This window comes from Pogoniulus pusillus, chromosome 35 (genome assembly GCF_015220805.1).
Source record: "Pogoniulus pusillus isolate bPogPus1 chromosome 35, bPogPus1.pri, whole genome shotgun sequence".
In the NCBI taxonomy this organism is placed as follows: domain Eukaryota; kingdom Metazoa; phylum Chordata; class Aves; order Piciformes; family Lybiidae; genus Pogoniulus; species Pogoniulus pusillus.
Window position 1 is genome coordinate 4,673,318 of NC_087298.1, and position 20,253 is coordinate 4,693,570.

Genomic DNA, 20,253 nt, shown 5'->3' on the forward strand with positions numbered 1-20,253 from the left:
CCCTTCATACAGACCCTCCCAAAATCAGGGCACAGAGGGATTTATTTTTCCAGGAGAATCCTTTTCTCAGCAGGATTTCACCATTCCCAGCACTCAGCAGAGGGACAAACAGGTTTGTCAAACCAATGCTGCCTGCAGCTGGTTAAGTTCATGGTTGTGGCCCACACTCCCAGGATCACAGGGTATTAGGGGCTGGAAGGGATCCAAGGAGATCATGGAGTCCAAGCCCCCTGCCACAGCAGGACAACACTATCTAACACAGATCATGAAGGAACACATCCAGGCAGGCCTTGGAAGTCTCCAGAGAAGGAGACTCCACAACCTCTCTGGGAAGCCCATTCCAGTGCTCTGTGACCCTTACAGTAAAGAAGTTCCTCCTCGTGTTGAAGATGCTAATTAATGGAGCTCATAGCAAGTCCCACTAATTTCATCAATGAGATCCCCCTGCAGCAGTCTCTGTGCAGACAGACACCCAGGGACCTTGTCCTGCAGCTTGCTGTGCCCAGGGTTCTGCACACCAGAGCAGAGCCAAGGAGTTAAATTGTGCTCAGCATACAAAAACCAAGTGGTTCAATTGCTGGGGGACAGAAAAAAGCTTTGAGGGGGATATGGAAGGCATGGCTGTTGGATGTAGATCTACTCGGTGCTGAAACATGCCCAGAGCAAAGCACAAGCAAGAAGAAGAGAGATTGAATCTGCAAAGCTTGGCTTAGGAGCCAGAGCAGAAGTTCTGCTTGCTCCAAGTTTGGGTGTATTTGGACCAGAAAAAGATTCAGCTCCTTAGCAAGAGAATGGCCATGAAGATTGGAGCCAGAACTAAGCTTCTAGGCAGTTTGTACTGTTTGAATTCCAGGGGTTTTGTTGGACTCAGATACACTGCTCTGTCCCTCTTCTCTGAGGAAGCAGCCACTGCAGCTTGCAGGTGAGACCCCATGGCAGCTGCACCCTCCCCACCTTCAATACAGACACTTCATCATATGGGGGAAGCAGATGAGCTTTGCATCCAGGACATAGGAGAACAATCAAATGCCATCACCATCTGGCCAGCATTCTCCAAACAAGCAAGCTCTGAGCCCAGCAAACCTCTTCAAAGTCCAGCTATAACAAGGATGAGATTCACTTTCCTCTCAACGTCCCCAAAATCAGCAAACAAGCCACCCAGAAAAACCACCACAGAAACATGCCCAGGAAACCTGTGTGCATTCATGCATCCCAGCCTCCCTTACTCATCCAGAAGGGATGATGAGCAACCTCAGGCCACAGTGCTGAGGGCTAGAGGGTTACTGCTCATCCTCACCACCCAGGCAATGGCAAGCAGAGGTTGGGAGAGCAGCTCCAGTGCCACAAGGCTGCTGAGATCCTCCATCTCTGGACAGAATGGGCAAGGGAGGAAGTTTTAATGGTAAATGTAAGATGCTTCTACTCTCTTAACAGAACACTCTCTTAGTGGATGATCTCTTAACATCACCCAGAGGGTACCAAATGACTCAGCTGCATAAAGGACCCCTTCAGCCCTAGGGAAAGAGTTCAGGCCAGCCCAGGCACATGGGATTACAAATCACTGTTTGTGCTGGGGTGCTAATTAAGAGCATTGCATCAAATTCCTGACCATGGCCACAGCCAGATGTGGGTTGTGGCTCCAAGGGAGCCATGATGCCCACAGCAGCCCAGCAAAGAGCATCTTAGAAATGCCACCTCCAACCTTGACCCCTCAGCAATGCCCAATGAGCCTGGGCATCTCCTGCAGTCATGCTGTAAACAGGGGACATCAGCTTCCAGCTGAGATGTCCTGGCATCTTTCCCCAGAGTGGCATTCATAACCTAAAATTAATTCCTCAAGCTGAAACTATGCCCCTGCCACCTACACCCTTGCTGGTCCCGCTGTGGGGGGCTGCAGGACATTGCTTGGGTATCACACAGGAGATGGTCTTGCTCTGAAAGCCTGCAGAGACACAGGCAGGGCTGCAACTCCACATTGCCACTGCCTCTTCCTGCCTACCTGCCTTGGGGAGGGAGGGAAGGAGGAGGCAATGGACTCTCATGCCCTCCAGGACCTGAGGGATGGTGAGAAGCAGCTGATGCTGCACCGCTGCCCAGTGGGCACCATGCTGGTGTGCCTGCAAGGCGAGGCAAGGCTGGAGAATGGCAGGGCTGGGGCTGCCTGAGCACACAGCGACCCAGACGGGGCCCCCTCAGCTTCCCAGCCAAGGAAGGACGCAGCAGCCCAGCTGCTTGGGCTTGGCTTCTCCTTGCATGGCAGCTGGGGGGGACAGCCAAGCACAGGGAGCAACGGGGAGCGTGTGCGTGGACGGGGGGCTGCGAACCCACTCCCCTCCTGCCTTCCCTCAGCTGGGGGGCGGAAAAAAAAGAGAGAAAGGAGGAATCAGTAATTAGAAGGTGAAATCAGGACATAAAAGGAGCAGAAAATCGTCTCAAAGGGTGCTTTTTCTTTTTAAAGTTTTCACCAAGATTTTTGCTTTTCCCCAGGGTGTCCTTTGCAAATCAGGCCTCACTGCAAAGGCTATTGGATATGACTCTGACGTCAGCAGGGAAAAGGTCCCCAGACTCCCATTAGAAAGGGGAAGAAAAAAAAAATCTCTCCTATTTTTTTTCCCCCTGACCAATTTAACCTTTTCAGAACAATAAACAGGCTGGTTACAGGAGGAAATCAAACAAGCAAGAAGGCTGTGGGCTCTGCTTGCTGCCACGAGCGAAGGCGTGTGGTGGGCAAATGCCAAGGGGCTGAGCTGGCACTGGTGGCTGGGCAGCTGCTGTGCTCCCCATCCTGCCCAGCTCAGCACTGAGGGGCCCCAGGGCAGTTGCACCATGCCCATGCACAGTGGCGATTTAACCCTTTTTAGTCTGGAAACTGAAGTGTATTTCACTACCTGAGCCACTGTGCTGGCATCATAAAGGGCTCCTGCGATGATGTGCGATGTAGGGGATGCTTTAGATGTGGACTGGGAGCAAGCAGCAGTACCCAAAGGCAGCAGTGTTTGTGGGTCTGGTGGTGATGGAGGCCACAGTGCTACACAAACCACTGAGCATCCTGCTCTGCCTTCCCCCAGCACCCATCCCACACTGGGCAGTGCCAAACCAACCTACTGCAAGCCCATCTGGCTGAAGGACCCTTTCAGAGTGAAGTGCCATGGCAGAGCACGCCCAGCCGCTCCCCAGATGCCCCTTTTTAGACCTCCCACCTATTTTGAAGGATGCTGGCTGTCAAGTTTTACATGCTCCTTGCACATGGGTGCCATATAGGAGCAGCATATGGTTACCAGCAGCTGCACACACTGGAAAGGGAGCAGCTCCTCACTGTAAAAGTAGAAACCACTACTATTTAGAGCCCTTGATCGCAATTTCAGGGAATGAGAGAGGTGTCGAAGAGGCCCTAAGGGGCCAGGCTCAATTAAGAAGGGTCCCAGCCACAGAGATTGTGCCCCAGTCTCTGGAAAATAAGGACTGTAACTTTTCAGATGGTCACACCTAAAGGCAGCAATTACAAACATGAGGCTTGGGAGCGCACAGCGCGTGGGTCAGCGCTGATGGAGCCTGGCCTGCACTGCTCGGGATGGGCTGCAGCCCAAAGGGAACATCTGCTCATCGCATGGTATTTTGGGCCTGGTTTTCCCAGCCTGGGTTGGGCAGGTCTCGGCGAGCAGATCTGGCAGGGCTGCTCATGAGAACTGGGCCACTGCCCTCCTGCAGGAACCTGAGGACAAATCGCTCCGAGGTGGGAAAGAGACTGTGAGTGGCAGATCTGGCTGGTGGAGGAGCAAGGACCAATGTCCTGGGCAGCTCTTCCATCAGCTGCCCACACAGGACCCCACTGCTGCTCAACCCCTGGCTGGGCTTGCTTTCCTGGGCGATGCTGTACTGAGTGCCCATGACTCCCTGCTCATCTTTCTGCGTGCTCCTCTGCCCCAGCAGCCCCTCTCTGTACCGTTTCCCATGCTGGCCATGCAGGGAGAAGATACTTTCTCACCTGACACTGTGGGACCCTGCTTTAAGCCCTGCCCTGTACACCCCAAAGCCACAGCACACCCATCCCATACACTCCAGGACTTTCTCCTCATGGCACCGCAGGGATGCACACTGCTTCTCCCTGCTGGAGTGCCAGAACTGTACTGGTGCTAGGTACCAGTTGCCCCGGCTCAGCTGTGCTGGCAAGCCAGAGGATGTGAGGTTTTGGCCAGACCTCCACCCAGCCACGTCTCTCCAGGGTGGAGAGGGAGGAAGCAAAGAGGCCTCTTGCTCCCGGCCCCCGAGCTTGGCTGGGCTGCACAGGGGCGTGTGTGCAGACAGGGCTCTTCCCTCTCGCCTGCCCTTCCCGTCCTGCACTTTGTGAACGTGGAGCCCACCAGCCCAGCAAGCTGCGGTTGCTGTTCCACTGCTCCACCGTCACATCTCTCCTGTGGCACTGCAACCATGCTCAGGCTGAGCCTCAGCCCTTCCCTGAGGTTTGATTGGGGTGAGCTGGTCTGGATAAGCTTTTGGACGGGCTGCAGGGACTTTTCTGGGACAGAGAGATGATAATCCCTTTGGAACAGGGCCAACATCTCTGCAGGTTCTGTCCTGGGCATCTCCTCAGCTGTCACTGAAAGCAGGGGGAGGTGGAGCTCAGCAGCAGCACAGAGAGAAGGGGTGGCTGTTGTTGTGGGGATTAGGATGCAGCCTCCTCCAATTGCCTTCCACTGCTGCCGTCCCTTCTGGCCCCAGCACAGCTCAGCACCTCCTCAAACCCCGCAGGTTTGTCAAAGGTGCTGAACTTTGTCAAAGGAGAAGGGACAGAAAACAATGTTGGGGGGAAGAGGTGCATGTAAACTCGTGGCTCCTATTGCTTGTCCCATCTCCAGCCTGCACCTTTGCAGATGTTCACCTCAGCTCCCCCTAAGCTCAGTTCTCCTCTTTCCCTTCCCCAGCCCAGCGAGGCCAGCCCAGCTCAGACGTCACCTCGATTTTACCCTGACCAGGCTGCTGGGGGGATGCCCACCCACCAGTGCCAAAAGCAGCTTTGTGCTGCACGGGATAATCCTGGGGGGTGGTGATAAAGATCTCCTCATCCCCATGGAAATTGAGCCATGTTCCTCACATACCTCCACTAATTCAATTTTACACCGTGTGAATAGACCTGCCAACCTGGTATTATTCTTTCTTCTTGAGAAGTTCTCAGCAGAGGGGTACAAGGAGCAGAGGGGAGGGCGGGGAGCATGAGGGAGGGAGGGAGGGATATGCTCCCTCCTGCCTCCCCTGAGCCTGACCTCTGCAATAAATGGTCATGCTTGGTGCTCCACAGGCACAATTCTTTACTCAAAACCTGGAGCTGAGGGTGGAGAGAAAGAGAAGTCTGAGGAAAATGCACAACTGCTTAGAAACACCTGGGGCAGGGAGCAGTGGACTTGGGATTTGGGTGAGTGTAAGAGAGAAAAGCTCCTGGAGAGCACCCTCTGAATTCTGCTAACATAGATTAGCCTGGCTGGGCTCACAGCTTGTCCCACTCTTAGTCTTCACCCCTAAGACACCCCAGTCAGGACTCCCAGCCCCTCCACCCCCTCTGCCCTGCACACAGGTCTAAGTCATCTCCTGTGCCAGGAACACCCCATCACACCTCGGTTCTGCCCTGCCCTGCTTGTGGCCTTGCCAGCTGTCATCCAGAGTCACCCCTGAGCATTGTCATGGCTGTCACCTCAACCCAAGCTGCCTTCAACCCCAGCCAGCAAAGCGGGCACACGTGGGGCTTTGGCATGCACCACCACTGTGGCTGCTGGTTCTGTGGCAGGGACCTGGGCCAGTGGGCAAGGCAAGAGGGCTGCAGAGGAGCTGTTTACACAGGCCTGCAGTGACAGGTTGAGGGGCAATGGTCTGAAATCAGAGAAGAGTAGATTTAGATTGCAAGTTAGGAACAAGTTCTTTATCATGAGGGTGGTGGAACACTGGAACAAGTTGCCCATGGAGGTAGCTGAGGCCTCATCCCTGGAGATATTCAAGGTCAGCCTCTACAAAGCTCTGAGCAACTTGATCTAGTAGAGGATGCCTCTGTTGACTGCAGAGGGGATTGGACTAGATGAACTTTGGAGATCCTTTCCAACCCCAACCACTCTGTGAGTTCTGTTGCTGACCAAATGCAACTGTTCAATCAGAGATAGAAGGAAAATGAGCCAAGACACACCAATGGCAAGACATTTTGATGAAGCTGCTAGTGAGGGTGTGTAAACCTCCTTCACTTCTCAGTCATCGGAGATAAGAGGCAGAATGAAATTAGGGAACCAACACTTAGAGTTGTTAGATATAAACACACAGAAAACAGGGAATTCTATACTGTCTGCAAGGTGAAAAAAAGCCCTACATGGAGAAGCTGAACATTGAGGGCACTTTCAATTCAATTATTTTGCATCCTATTGAAGCTTTAATGTATTTCAGACCTCCAAATGGCAGGACTTACACTAAGTAGTTGTCACATTTGCAGCCAAACTGGCTACTTGAAATGCAAATTAACAATATGCTCAGGTCTGATTTAACTTTCACATTGAATAACTTGGGCTTTTTTCCCTTCTCCCTGCCCTTTTCCTCTAATTTTGTTGCAAGATTACCCACTAGTTTTCTTTGAAAGCTTCAATTACTCTTCTGCATTCTCTACATTAGTTCCACACCGAAATCTATTTGTTTGGGATTAGTTAATACTTACCTAACTGGAAGGGTGCTGGGAGGATTGCTGGGAGTTTGCAAAGGGCTCTGGCAGTGGAAAGCACTATCTAAATGCTAAGTATTATGAAGTCAGATGAGCTATTTACTGACCCCGATCGGTAATACCCGACCCCCCCTCCAAACTGGATGCAGGAATTGAAAGAGCAGAATCCTTTCTTATTTCAGGAGAGACAAATAGCGGCAGAAGGCCAAGCCAAGGTCCACAAATAAAAGAAATCCTATAGCAATCACTTAAGGTCACAAAAGGGCTGGGTTTAGTTCTGCTATGAAGAAGCACTGAGTGAATGGCAAGCCACAAGGCAAGGAAGGTTGCAGGATGTAAAGTCATACCTTGAGGGATGTCCTCTCCAGACATTCCCAGTGCTTCCTCATCCATTACACAAACACAACACTCAAACAGCTCTTATGGCAACATCTCACAAAGTGCTTCTTCAGTTGAGAAGCAGAACAAGCTCCTCCTCTTTACAATGCTGAGTTTTACTCATGCAAAGTGACCATTTGCTGGGCAATGTTATTCAATCACTTCATCCTGCAGGAGCACTTCAAGGTCCTGAGACAGATAAGGGTATGGTTGGGAGAGGCTGCATACACACACCTGTGAGCAGACAGCTCCTGCTTCAGTGAGTCAGTTTGATGATCCCTACTGGTCTTCTCCAACTTCAGCTATTCCATCAACTACTGTCATCACCACAGTCCCACAATGGCTCTGTCCAGGCACAGATGGCAAACCCAGATGAACCCATGTCTTCAACAAATTCACTGTGACCATATCTATTGAAGTGGCAGAGAAAATCCAGGGGGGGAGAGAGAGAAATGAGACAGAGGTGCATGGGGATGAGGAGAAAAACAGCTGTCTGTACTCAGAAGAGATTGAGAAGAGCTTTGAGTGAATGTGATGAGGGGATGGAGACTGTGCAAGGATCATAGAATCAATCAGGTTGGAAGAGACCTCCAAGATCATCCAGTCCAACCCAGCACCCAGCCCTGTCCAATTAACCAGACCATGGCACTAAGTGCCTCATTCAGGCTTGGCTTGAACACCTGTCAGGAGGGCGACTCCACCACCTCCCTGGGCAGCCCATTCCAATGCCAATCACTCTCTCTGCCAACAACTTCCTCCTAACATCCAGCCTAGACCTCCCCTGGCACAACTTCACACTGTGTCCCCTTCTTCTGTTGCTGGTTGCCTGGCAGAAGAGCCCAACCCCACCTGGCTACAGCCTCCCTTCAGGTAGTTGTAGACAGCAATGAGCTCTGCCCTGAGCCTTCTCTTCTGCAGGCTGCACACCCCCAGCTCTCTCAGCCTCTCCTCACAGGGCTGTGCTCCAGCCTCTCAACAGCCTTGGTGCCTTTCTCTGGACATGTTCAAGCACCTCAGTATCTTTCTTAAATTGAGGGGCCCAGAACTGGACACAGTATTCAAGATGTGGCCTGAGCAATGTTGAGTACAGGAGAAGAATAACCTCCCTTGTCCTGCTGGCCACACTGTTCCTTGTTTAGAAGCCTGTTACACAGACAATGAAATCTGAAGTGCTGCAAAGAACCTCAGAGATATTCAAGAGGTCAAAAACAAAGGAAAAAAGTCATACATTGAGACTTTGTGGTTGAATATAGGCTGTGGGGTGGGATTTTTGTGCAGAAAGGAAACAGGACAACAAGCTTGACAGGAGGTGATGGGGACTTGCAGAAGGACAGATCAGAGGAAGGTAGTGTGGACAGCCAGAGGGGTAGGATAGTATGTGAGGAGACAGGCAAAATGGGCAGAGGTCTTGCACCTCTCAAATGAGCCACTGGACAGTGAGGAGGGTAGGGAGACAGTGAAGGGTCTAGCTGGTGACTACAAGCAGACTGTGTGCCCAAAAGCTTTTCCCCCTGCTTCCCTCTCCAGCTGCCCTAACTTCCCCTAACAAACCGCATCTCGCCAACTACTTCTCCAAAGTGGAATTCAGCAGGAAGAAAAAGAGAGCTCAAGCACCAAGAGTGGATTCTCACAAACTTAGCCTCTACCCCACGGCTGGACATTGCCACCCAGACAGGAAACCTCACCCACAACCAGCGGAAAGAGAGGAGACAGCATCCTCCAGCCCCCACGCGCTTCACCCACCAGGGACCAACTTGTCCACATTGCTCTTTTCCCTGGCCAAAACTATCCCATGAATTTGACCTTAACTTTTGTAACAGTTTGGGGGTGATGAACATGGCATTCTCGACGTAGCTACTGTTTGTGAACAAAACAAATGAGAACAGAAACAAACAAGCAGGCAGCAGGCCGCAGACTGCGCTCAGTTTCACTGTGGTTCACATTTCCAGCCCATGGTGGATGTGGTGAGGATGACAAACTGGGGTGGCCAGCGAAGCTGCTGGGGCAGGCCATGGGCAGGGCTCTGGGGCCAGAGAGGATCTGGGTGGGCACTCAGCCTGTGGGCATCCCTCCCATCCCCCAGCGCCGTTGCAAACACTAACAGGCTCTTATTCTGGAAGGGGCACCTTTGCTCTCCAGGTCTTCACCACAGTGGTACATGCTTGCCTAGAGATTCTTCTGGAAAGGCAGAGTGTTAATTTGTGAGGGTAATGGCTTGGTTCAACCTCCAGTTCTCTCGGGCAGATCTGGAGCTCTGTCCTGTCTGTCTGTCTGACTTCCCAGCTGTGCTCAAGCAGGTCCCTCCATCCCCCTTCATCTGCTCAGACATGGGGCAAGGAGTTGCTGCAACACACATCCTACCTGACACAGTGGGGCTGCCACCCCCAGAGGGACCACCAGCTCCTAACAGACACATGGCACTGGGTGGAGGACTCTTGGGAAGTGCTCTCTTAATTATTCACGATTCAAGACAAGCTTCCTAATTGGGAAAAGAAAACCTCTCACACAAGATCAGCTGCTTCAGAGGCATTTCGCTCCTAAGAGCAGAGAGAAGGGGCAGGCTCCTCCCTTTCTCTGCAAGCTCTAAGAGCATGCTGAACAGCATTTGTGGGATAATTTGGTGGTCACAGAGGACTGGGTTTTATTCCTGAATTGAAAACTGGCTATTAAACATCATTTAAAGAACAAAATAAAAATAAAACAGCAATTTCTTCTTTTATTCTCTCCCTATCATCATCATTAACCTTCTATCTGCATAACATCCCTTTGCCAAGGATCTTCAATGGAGTAATAAAATTTTAGTACTTAAACCTCAGCAGTGCTCTGGAAAGGGAGCATTCTCGTTTCAGAGAGAGGGAAACCAAGGCACCAAGAACTGAAATGACCTGCTCAAAGTCACTCTGCAAATTATGAGCCGAGCCAGGAATAGATTCCCTGAGCCCTGAACCCCGGGAGGCAGTGAGCCCACAGGTACGTGGCTCTTACAGGCCAATTAGCTTTTATGGAAACGTTTAAGGAAACATTTCCTTTCACAGACTCTGCCTGCTAATTTACTCCCAGGCTTTGTCAGCCGTGAGGAAAAGAGTCTTGATTTTAGGCTGCCGTGGAGCAATTCAGCCCTTTGCTTGAGACAAATGCGCTCTCAGCAAGCAAAGGTATCTGGCAACCCTCAGCACCCTGGTTAGAAATGGGCTGGAAAAGGTTTTATTCTGTGGGTGCCTGTCTACTAATTAAGTCTGATTGCAGAGGCTTTGTCAAAGCAGAGGGCTCTGCATGGAGACACAAGCACAGGGACTGCTGGGTGCAGAGACACGCTTTGCTTTCCGCTATGCTGCTCAGCTTAGGGCTGCTCAGCTTGGTGGGGCAGGGCTCATTTTTCACCTACATCCACAATGTCCTGAGCCCTGCTTCGGCGGGAGCTGGGAAGGAAAGGCAGGCAGGGGCAGAGGAGAGAAGGGCAAGAAGGTGGACGAGCAGGGCACGGGAGAAAAGCAGCTCCTTGTCTGCTCCACTCTCCGCTGAGCAAACGGTTAATAGGTTGCAAGGTTTCCACCATTGCAGGACAGAGCCTTTTCCTCCCCTTTCGAGTGCCCCCTGCCTTCCTCCTCCAGCGACTGGGAAGCTGTGACTGCTCTACACCGCTGACACCTCGGCTGCTCTGGAAACCCATGAACTGTTTGAGAAAGGTCAGCTGGCAGCCGCTGCATCCCTTCTGCCTTCCCAGCCCGGACAGCCTTGGGCAGTGCAGGAGCCCCCTCTGTAGGCAAAGACCCACAGTCACCAGCCTCCCCTGCTTCTTAACGGGGCTTTTGGCAGCAACCCCTCTTCATCCACCCAAACCCAAGCCCCCTACCATGGGGCCAGAGGGAGAGTGGAACGGCAGGTCTCAGCACCGGCAGGGACCAAGTCTCTGCTCCGTCACTCGCTAACAGCTAAGCCCATCACACATGACATGACCCGAGGCTGGACATCCAGCAGCACAGCTGATCTGCCATCAAAGCTGCCCATGTCTTGCCAGCTTGCTGCTGGCAGAGCAAAACAAGCACATCACTGTACAGCTCTGGGCTCCAGTACAACTCCCAGCTCCAGAGCTGCCCCTTCTCCAGCTTCTCCAAAACAGTCACCTACTTCTCCGTGGTCTCTGGCCAAACCCAAGCTCCTTGGTGCTGAACGAGCACTTTCCCAGCCTGTGTTATGGGGGCCTTGGTGTACTCCTTCACAGTACAACAGAGAGAAGCCATCCACACCCAGGGCTCCCTCATCCTCCCTCCTGCACCTCCTCATCCCAGCACTACACATCATCCAGGTGAGGCTCTCCAGCATTGCTACAGCTTTCCAAAACCACATCTTAAACCATTTGGCCCGTAAGATATGCTGCAAAATCCCCTGTCCCAGGCTCCTTCTGGGTCCAACAGTGAATGAAGAGCAGAGGAAATGGAAGAAGCCGAGGCTGAATTCCTGCCTGGATGCAAACAAGCTCTGTCCTTCCCAAAAGAGGAGTCTTTCTGGGGGTGGGAGGTTAGCAGCTGAGTCAAGGGCTTCTGGCAGTTATCAGCCACTACTCCTACAGAACAGCCTGACCACAGCTTCTCAGACAATGTGTGAATTTGCCCGTGTTTACTGCTCTCTGTCCTCACCAGCCAGAGTGTCTTCTTGCAGATGCTCAGCTTGTGTTCACTAGCCAGCCCTTCCACACCCCTCCGGCTCAGCCACACACCCAGCCTCTTTGCCAGCAGCCTCATGAGGATTTGCTAACCTAGAGCAAGAACCTCCATGTTTGGATGATTCTCTAGCTGGGACAAACACAAACTCTAACCCACTCCTGGCCCCCCAAGAAGCGCGATCACTCACACCAATGTGTGCCCCACGAAAAATGGGGTGAGGAGGGGCACGATCAGACAGGAAGACCACAAAGATCTGAAGCCAGCTTGTGGGTACCCTGCAATAACTTGATTTCTCTGGTGTCCCAGGAGCACTCCTACCCGAGATGCAGCATTACTCATTTGGAGAAGTTTCAGCATGTAACAAAAATATCTCAGGCTCAGTAATGAGGCAAGAAATCGTGCTTACGTAGCTGAGCAAGTAACATCACTCAGCCTTCCTGTGGCGAAAGAAAAACGATCGGAGAATAAATTAATCCTAATAAATGTAGGATCCTGATCAGGCAGATCAGACCAGCAGCGCGCCTGCAGGATGAGCAATTGATGAAGTCATTGCTTCAAAGGTGCCTTGATGCAATTAGTCACTTGTGAAACACGCAGCAGAGGAGAAAATCCTGCTCCTTTTGTTGAGGAGCAGGGAAACGCTCCGCGTGTCGGAGTGATTTATGGGTTACGGTGCGGCAGAATTAAGAGCGCGCGGCAATTAGGATCCTGCTCTCCGAGATGAAAGGCTGGGGTGGGGAGAGGAGTGAGGGGATGGAGGGGATGCAGAAGGGCCAGGTGAAGGCGAAACGCCAAGGCCACGTTTCTGTGCTGTTGGTTTTTTAGCAGGGGTTATTATCTCCCCTTTGCACTAATCGTGGCGGGGAGCGAGCAGGCTTCGCTGGTGCCGCTGAAGATGAACCAAGTCATTAATCACCGGCATGGGGATCCGCAATTAGAGCTGCCGGGAGTCGCAGGAGCAAGAGTCAAAGGCTCTAACAGGATTATGGACAGATCTGGATTGTTTTATGGCCCATATCAGCAGATAAAGGGCATCTGTCACATGCTGGAGGAGGTTGGCTGATGCGTTTGAGGGGCAGGGAGGAAGGCATTTCCCACTCTCAACCCTGCTGCCTGCCTTTGGTGTTCGTCGCACCTTCTGCCCGTGCTGTGCACGCAGAGAGCAGGGCAGAGGTTCACCCCAGCACCCTGTTTGTGGGGTACCCCAGGAGGAGAGGACTCAGGGTGCAGGATCAGCCCACAGCCAGGAGCTGAAGGGAGCTGGCTGACCCGGCCGAGCCGAAGCGGGGTCGGTCCCAGTGCAGCTCAGCGTGTTCCCGACGGACGCGCCAGCTGCTTGCAGCTGGAGGAGGCAGGCAGATGCTGAGCAGCCGACCCTCGCGCTGCACAGCTGGGGCGAGCAAGGAGCTCCTGTCCAGCTACCCAGCGCCTGCACTATCCCAGCCTCGCCTGGCTGAACTGGGCAGCTTTCCCGTGTCTCCCCATCACATGCCATCTCTCCAGCTCACACGCTCCCTTCTCCAGCCCTGTTCCCAACAAGTCCCAGCATGCCTCTCCACAGCCTCCTGCTTTCAGGACAAAAGGGAGCAGGAAGGCTGGGAGCTGGGGCCAGGCAGAGCTGAAGCCAAAAGTCCTCCCAGCCCCCCCGGGAGAGGAACGCGCAGTCTCTCTCTAGGTCTAGGGGCCTCAGTGCCCAATCTGAAGCAGCTATTGCTGCTGCTCTGAGCTCATCCTTGAAGACTGGAAGAAGTCTGAGAGTTTTCAAAGAAAGCTCAGCTTAACTAAAGAGACAATGCCCTCATGCCTTTATCCTCAGAAAGCAGGGTGCCAAGCTCACTGAATTGTTAAGGTTGGAAGAGACTCCTAAGATCATCAAGCCCAACCATCAAACCAACACCACCAGGGTCACTAAACTCTGTCCCAAAGTGCCATGTCCACGCATCTTTTAACATCTCCAGAGATGGTGACTCCACTTTCCTGGGCAGTCTGTTCCAATGCCTGACCACTCTTTCAGTAAAGTAAATGAAGGAGATAAAGATAGGGTTATGCTGCTGGACACCATCACTCTAACCTGAGGGTGTCTGGCAGAGGAAGCTACATCAGCTGCAGGACTGTGGTAGGACCCCCAGTGAACTGAGGATGCTGACGTGGAACAGTCCCCATGGCCACTTCACATTGTCCCCACAGGGTTTGGCACCCCTGCTGACCATGACAGCTGTGCACCAGGACAGAGCAGACCCAATGGCAACTTTGATGTCTGGGAAATAGCTGCTGCTGCTGCTGCTTGCCTTGGTCCCTCAGAGGACAGGGACATCCTGGGTTTGACACTCTCTATCCACCAAAACAACACCAAGGTTTTTTAGAGGAATGGGAAACTGAGATCTGAACATAATCAGCAGCCAAGTGTGAACTGTTGAGGACTGAGAGCAGCAGGCACAGCAAATATTGACTGTGCATGACTTTAAGACCCCCTGCTCTTAACTGGCTCTTCTGGATTTAGAGTCCTCACAGCATTTTTGGCTGTTACTGCAGAGTGCCTCAATTTCTCAGGCTGCACAGTGAGGTTGGTGAGATTTATTGATTTCCATAGACAAGATAAAGGAAAGCCAGGTATTATCTGTGACTGTGCACAAGCCCTCCCCTCACAGCATGACTGTCCTGCCTTTGGTGTCGTCATGAGTGTGCACACATCTGAGTGCTACACACAGAGCCCCTCAGCCATGGTACAGCACTCCAGACTCCACCGTCAGCCCAGGCAGGCATTGAGGGCCAGCACCATGGAAACAATAAGCAAGCCCCATTACAGCCAGCAAAATGACCAAGCAGCACAAGACTCTGAGTCTCTATGGAGTTGAAATTTAGGTCTTCTCAGTGGGACAACGTTCAGATTGGTGAGGCCAGTCACAACAACAGCCCAGCCAAAGATAGTAGAATGACTGCAGGAGCCTGGCTGCTATGTAAGAAGAGCCATTGCCATGCTCCAAGCTCCAGTCAGATATTTCCTACCCCAGTTTCATTAGAGTGAGTCATCAGACCTCCACAAAAAACCTCAGGACTTTGCTTCTGTAGTCACAATCAGAAACTTCCTTTATTAAATTAATGACCATCCTCTATCTGTCATCTCACTGTTAATAAAAAGAAATGAGAGCTGGAAGGAGCACTGCAGACCAGTGCCTGGAGCCAGGCTCGTATCAGCAGAACTTGCGTCCAGCAACGCTGCAGAGCAGTTCCTGGTCACAGCAGGAATTGGGAGGAGGTACTAACCCCCACACCAAACAAGCATGCAGCATAAACAGAGTGGGTTTCTCATTTTCAGCACCTCCTGGGATGCGGCCTAGGATGCTGCAGCATCCCAAGAGGTGTTGGAGAAGGGAAACCCACACTGAAACAACATTCCTAATTGGCAGAACTCTGCAACAGTCCTGTGGCTACAGGGATGAGCTGATCTCACTGGCTCTGACTGGACCAACAGGACATTCTTCCTCAAATGCATCTCCCACATAAGAGAGATGAAAAGTTCACTGCTCTAAATGATCCCCTCTGGGATACATTAATCCCTTTCCCAGGATTGGCAGGACATGGGCTGGCAAGGAGGAAGACTTCACTTGGTCCAAACAGCACCAGTTCAGAATATGGAGCCTCTTCTCTCTCAGGGGACCTGGAGACATGATGCCCATCTGAAATGAGAGGTTCTCTCCTCTGTGAAGAACCCCAACAGCAGGTCAGCACTACTCACCCCTCCCTCTGGCAAAGGAGAGGTCATGGTCCTGCTCTCTGGCAGAGCAGGACTTCAGGGGTAGATAATGTTCAGAGACTCTGCTGCCAGCAAAGACCAAGTCAACCTGGTGCTGGGACAGGACCGCTCCTTGACCCCACCATGCAGGCCTGATCAGTGGAAACCCAGCAGAGGAATGCTGGGGAATAGCCACTCTATCCCCATAACCCAAACTACCCACAGCAGCATTTCCTATTATGTCTCCATACCCTAATCTGACCCCCTCTGGGGTCTCCAGATTAATATCTGAGAAAGCTCACAAGCCCAATCACCCAATTACAGGGAGGAAAGGTTTATCCTATCTAAACAGCATGAAATGTAACCTAGACCCAGCTGCCCCCTCGCTCCTAAGAGCCAGCTCTCAACCCATGGCAAGCTGAACAAACTGGGAAGGGGCCACAGGGGAGATGGGGAGGGTCTCTCCCTGCTCTTATATCATATGAAACCTGCCAGAGGAGCAGCTATTTTAATTGGCAAATCCCCTGACTGAAGGTTAAATCCCCCTCCATTTTCACTTCACTTTCCTCACACCAAAGCATCACGAGGAACAGATGACATATCCCACCTTGAGCCACTGCCCAACAGGAGGAGCCCCTCATCATCTTGGTGAACAGGGAGGCAGGGGACAATGGTCCTCAGGACACACAGGGTACGCAGTCCAGCTTGGGGCCTGTACCACCATGTGCCATCTAATACAGATGTGCCTGAAGAGCAGTGTGGGTTAGAGCAGGCTTGATGCTGGCAGGGCAGAGCAGGCAATGGACAGAATCACAGCTGAGAATGACTGCAGTGTCCCCGAGGTACCTCCTGCACTGGGGCTGAGAGATTTCAAACAGGACAGAATAGGATGTCCCTAGGCAGCTTTTGTGCCTCCTTGGATCCCTTTCTTAGCCTTATTTCCTTCCAGAGGAGCGTGGAGGGACATTGTCTGGCTTCTTGGACTGCATTTCAGCCACCTGACAAAGCTGAACGCATGGGAAACCTCCACGGCAGCCAGAGGACTGGAAAGCAGATTCCCTGTCCCATTCAAGATCTCATCTCAGGCTTTGGCCAGATTGTAAGGAACATGCAAAGTCTCCAGCAAGATCCTAGCCTGGCAGGGAAGCCCAGCCTGGGCCCATCCAAAGGGCAGGCCCATGTTCTTTGCTCCATAAGCATACCCAATTTTCCTCCCACAGCAGGGCTGTCTTGCACCTCACAGATGCCCCCCAGCCTCTGTTTTCCACATGGCACAGGGCTGCATTGCCAGGCCCCAGCTTTGCAAACACAGACTGGGCTTCCCTCCGAATCCCAGCCACAACTGACTGATTGGAAAAGCCTGTTTAGTCAATAAAGGCTCCTATGAAAATGTTCCAATGAGCCACACTCACATGCCATGATCTATCCGACTGTGTTAGCAGCCTCTGCTTTTGATGCTTCCTGACAAGATGGATTTGTGGTCTTGACTTTTCCAGATCAGGAGAAACTAAATCCTACAGGATAAACTTACAGACCAATAAAAAGCTCCTCTATGACTGCCCTCCTTAACTGCTGTGTAAGAAGTTCAGAGCCTTCTTAGTCAGAAGGGAGTATCTACAGCTGTCCTTTGCCTTAAGGGAGAGGTAGCTCTGAACAGGCAGCACAAAGCTCTTGGCAAACACCATGCTCTTAAAGTGCATGACATACTCGTGGCACCATCTAGGCTGCTCCATCCTCCAGTCAGCAGGGAACAGGCAGACAGTCCCAGCTCTCCTCCCATGAAATGATGTGGGAGAAAGCAAAGAGAATGCCCAGGTCTGGCCAAAAGGTGTCTGGGTAGATAAAAATAAACCCCCTGGAACAACCATATGGAAACAGGAATTGATGAAATATTTCAGCAACTGACTCAACTCTAATTGAGAGCTGAGAACCCTCCACCTCCCTTCTGCTTTCCAGGATACAAAAATGACACTGGTAGGTGGAAATAACTCCAGCTGTCCCAGTGGGAGAGGAATCAGTACTTTGCAGTGAGTGCATTGGCCAAAACTAAGCACTTGCTTGGTGCTATTACACAACACATCCCAGGAAGCAGCTTCCAAAAACTTGACCTTCTCTTCAAAGGTTTCTTTTTGAATCAGCTTTCCTTCTGCTAACAAGTGAAGTGGATTCAGCACTCCAGCAGGGTGCTCAGGGTGTTGAAACTATCTTTGCCCATTTGCTAGTTAGAGGAGAGGCAGCAGCAATGCCAACTTCCATACAGCAGCCCTGTCCTGGCCAGGCTCCATGCACACAGGCATTTGCAGATGAAGCTCTGCTGCCTTTCCATTCCCAGCACAAGAGCAAACTAGTCCTCACTGACTGGGGGTTATGGTCAGCCAAACACATGCCCACTGAGGAACCAGCTGAGAACTGTTGGAGCAAGTCTGAAGGAGGCCAAAGAGATGACCCAAAGGCTGGAGCACCTCTGCTATGAGGATGGGCTGAGGGAGCTGGGGTTGTTTAGCCAGGAGAAGACAAGACTCCGTGGGGGACCTCAGAGCTGCCTTCCCATACTGGCAGAGATGCTACAGGAAGGCTGGAGAGGGACATTTCATAAGGATATCTAGCAACAGGACAAAGTGGAATGGCTTTAAGGTGAGGGATAGTATGTTTAGACTGAATCTAAGGAAGAAGTTCTTCAGTATGAGGGTGGACTGTGGAATAGGTTGCTCAGAGTGCTTGTGGATGCCCCTTCCCTAGAGGTGTTTAAGGCCAGGTTGGATGAGGCTTTGAGTAAACAAGTCTAGTTGAGAGGCATTCCTGCCCATGCCAGAGCGGTTGGAGTAGATGATGTCTAAGGTCTCTTCCAATCTAAACCATTCTTTATGATTCTGTGATCCACCAGGAAGGAGGAGATGAAGACAAGCAAGCAAGGAGAGTAAGACTGGCACTGGTGCATCACCAGCTCCTGACCACCATCAGGTCCTCCTCTACTTTGTTGATGTTCAATGAGCTCCTTTGAGAATGGGTCAAATGCCCAGCTCCTCCCTGAAGGAGCTCTCAATGACCCCGAGGCTGAGCACCAACCTTCCTGATCACCACCATCACTGTGCTCAGAGCAGTGGTCTGGTATCTTAGATAAGGAGGGCAGAACAACTGCTGTCCTGAAGCCAAGGCAGGCTGTGGTCTCTTTCCCAAGTCTCAGTTTGTGATCTGGCAGCTTACAAATCACAAAGAACCTACCAAGACAGCACCTACAGCAAGGCAGGTGCCACAGCTTGCTCTGTGGAGAGGGCTTTGCCTCCTCAGGGCCCTACACAGGTAGTCAATACCATCATCCACGCTTGGACTCATGAGCACCTTTAACTGGTTTAAACGTGCTTCTTTAACACCTTCCACACCTTGTGGTGTGAATGAGAACTCTGACTGTTCACAGAGGTAACCAGCTCCTGGCTGGACCTCGAGCTCTGCAGCTTTCAACTCCCACTCTCAGGTGCCTAGGCTGTTTGGAAGTCAGGACTCTGAAGATGATCTTAAGGCACATCATAAGAATATAACATGTTTGGATGGAGACTGCACCAGCTCCTTCCTGATAGGCACAGTGTCTGTGGTCTAGCCAGGTAGATGTTTCTCTTCTTCCTCCAGCCTACCACTGGTTTTCATGTGACAGTAGCAGCACAGCTTGCACACAAGGGTGTAGTGGAGGTGATGGTTGCCACAGCTTAATCTACACAGCCTTGGCCTTCCAGATATATCAGAACAATGCTCCACAGAACAGAATTAAGCTGTAATAAGGTATCTCAAGTTCGGGTTCAGAGCACAACCTGTCAGTGTACAAACCATTAAGCCTTCTGGTTTGACCTCTTTCTCTTTTGTTTATAGACATGATGCATATTCAGAGATTCCTCTAGAGAGCAGGCAGCAACATGGAAAGCACAGCCTTCATATAACCATACCCCCAACTTCATAGAATCATAGAATGTCAGGGGCTGGAAGGGACCTCCAAAGCTCATCCACTCCAACTCCCCTGCCAGAGCAGGATCACCTAGACTAGATCATACAGGAACACACCCAGGTGGGTTTTGAATATCTCCAGAGAGGGAGACTTCACAGCTCCCCTGGGCAGCCTGTTCCAGGGCTCTGTCACCCTCACAGGGAAAAAAATCCTCCTCATGTTTACATGAAACTTCCTATGCCTCAGCTTCCACCATTGCCCCCTGTCCTGTCATCAGGCATCACCCAGCAGAGCCTGGCTCCAGCCTCCTGGCACTCACCTTTACATACTTATAAACATAGATTCATAGAATCATAGAATGGTTTAGGTTGGAAGGGACCTAAGGATCATCCAGTTCCAACCCCCTGCCATAGGCAGGGACACCTCCCTCTAGAACAGGTCACTCAAGGCCTCATCCAACCTGGTCCTGAACACCTCCAGGGAGAGAGCAGCCACAACCTCCCTGGTCAACCTGTGCCAGTGTCTCACCACCCTCACTGGGAAGAACCCTTTCCTAACATCTAGTTTCAATCTCCCTTCTTCCAGTTTAAACCCATTACCCCTTACCCTGTCATTACAAGACCTTGTAAATAGTCCTTCCCCAGCCTTCCTGTAGGTCCCCTGCAGATACTGGAAGGCCACTATCAGGTCTCCTTGAAGCCTTCTCTTCTCCAGGCTGAGCATTGATGAGGTCACCTGTCAGTCTCCTCCTCTCCAAGCCCCAGCTCCCCCAGTCTCTCCTTGTAGACCAGGTACATTGTTCTACCTGGTCTATTCTCCTGACAGCCTTCCCAGCCTATCTCCTACAGCTCTTCTC

At 51.7% G+C, this 20,253-nt stretch overlaps 1 protein-coding gene across 9 annotated transcripts in view; it reads right to left on the minus strand.

The window, feature by feature from the left end:
* Positions 1-20,253, minus strand: part of ASTN2 (astrotactin 2) — a 471,703-nt gene that overhangs the window by 83,853 nt on the left and 367,597 nt on the right. The window contains exon 20 of one of the 9 annotated variants that reach the window (XM_064171664.1): positions 2,024-2,349. The exons of 5 other annotated variants lie outside the window; for them this stretch is intronic. In XM_064171664.1, coding sequence (XP_064027734.1) covers positions 2,039-2,349 — 311 coding nt within the window. In that variant the 3' untranslated portion in view covers positions 2,024-2,038. Of the gene's footprint in view, positions 1-2,023; positions 2,350-5,766; positions 5,863-14,786; positions 15,408-20,253 lie in introns of those variants that run through there. 3 more of the 9 variants (XM_064171671.1, XM_064171669.1, XM_064171665.1) reach the window with 3 other exon arrangements.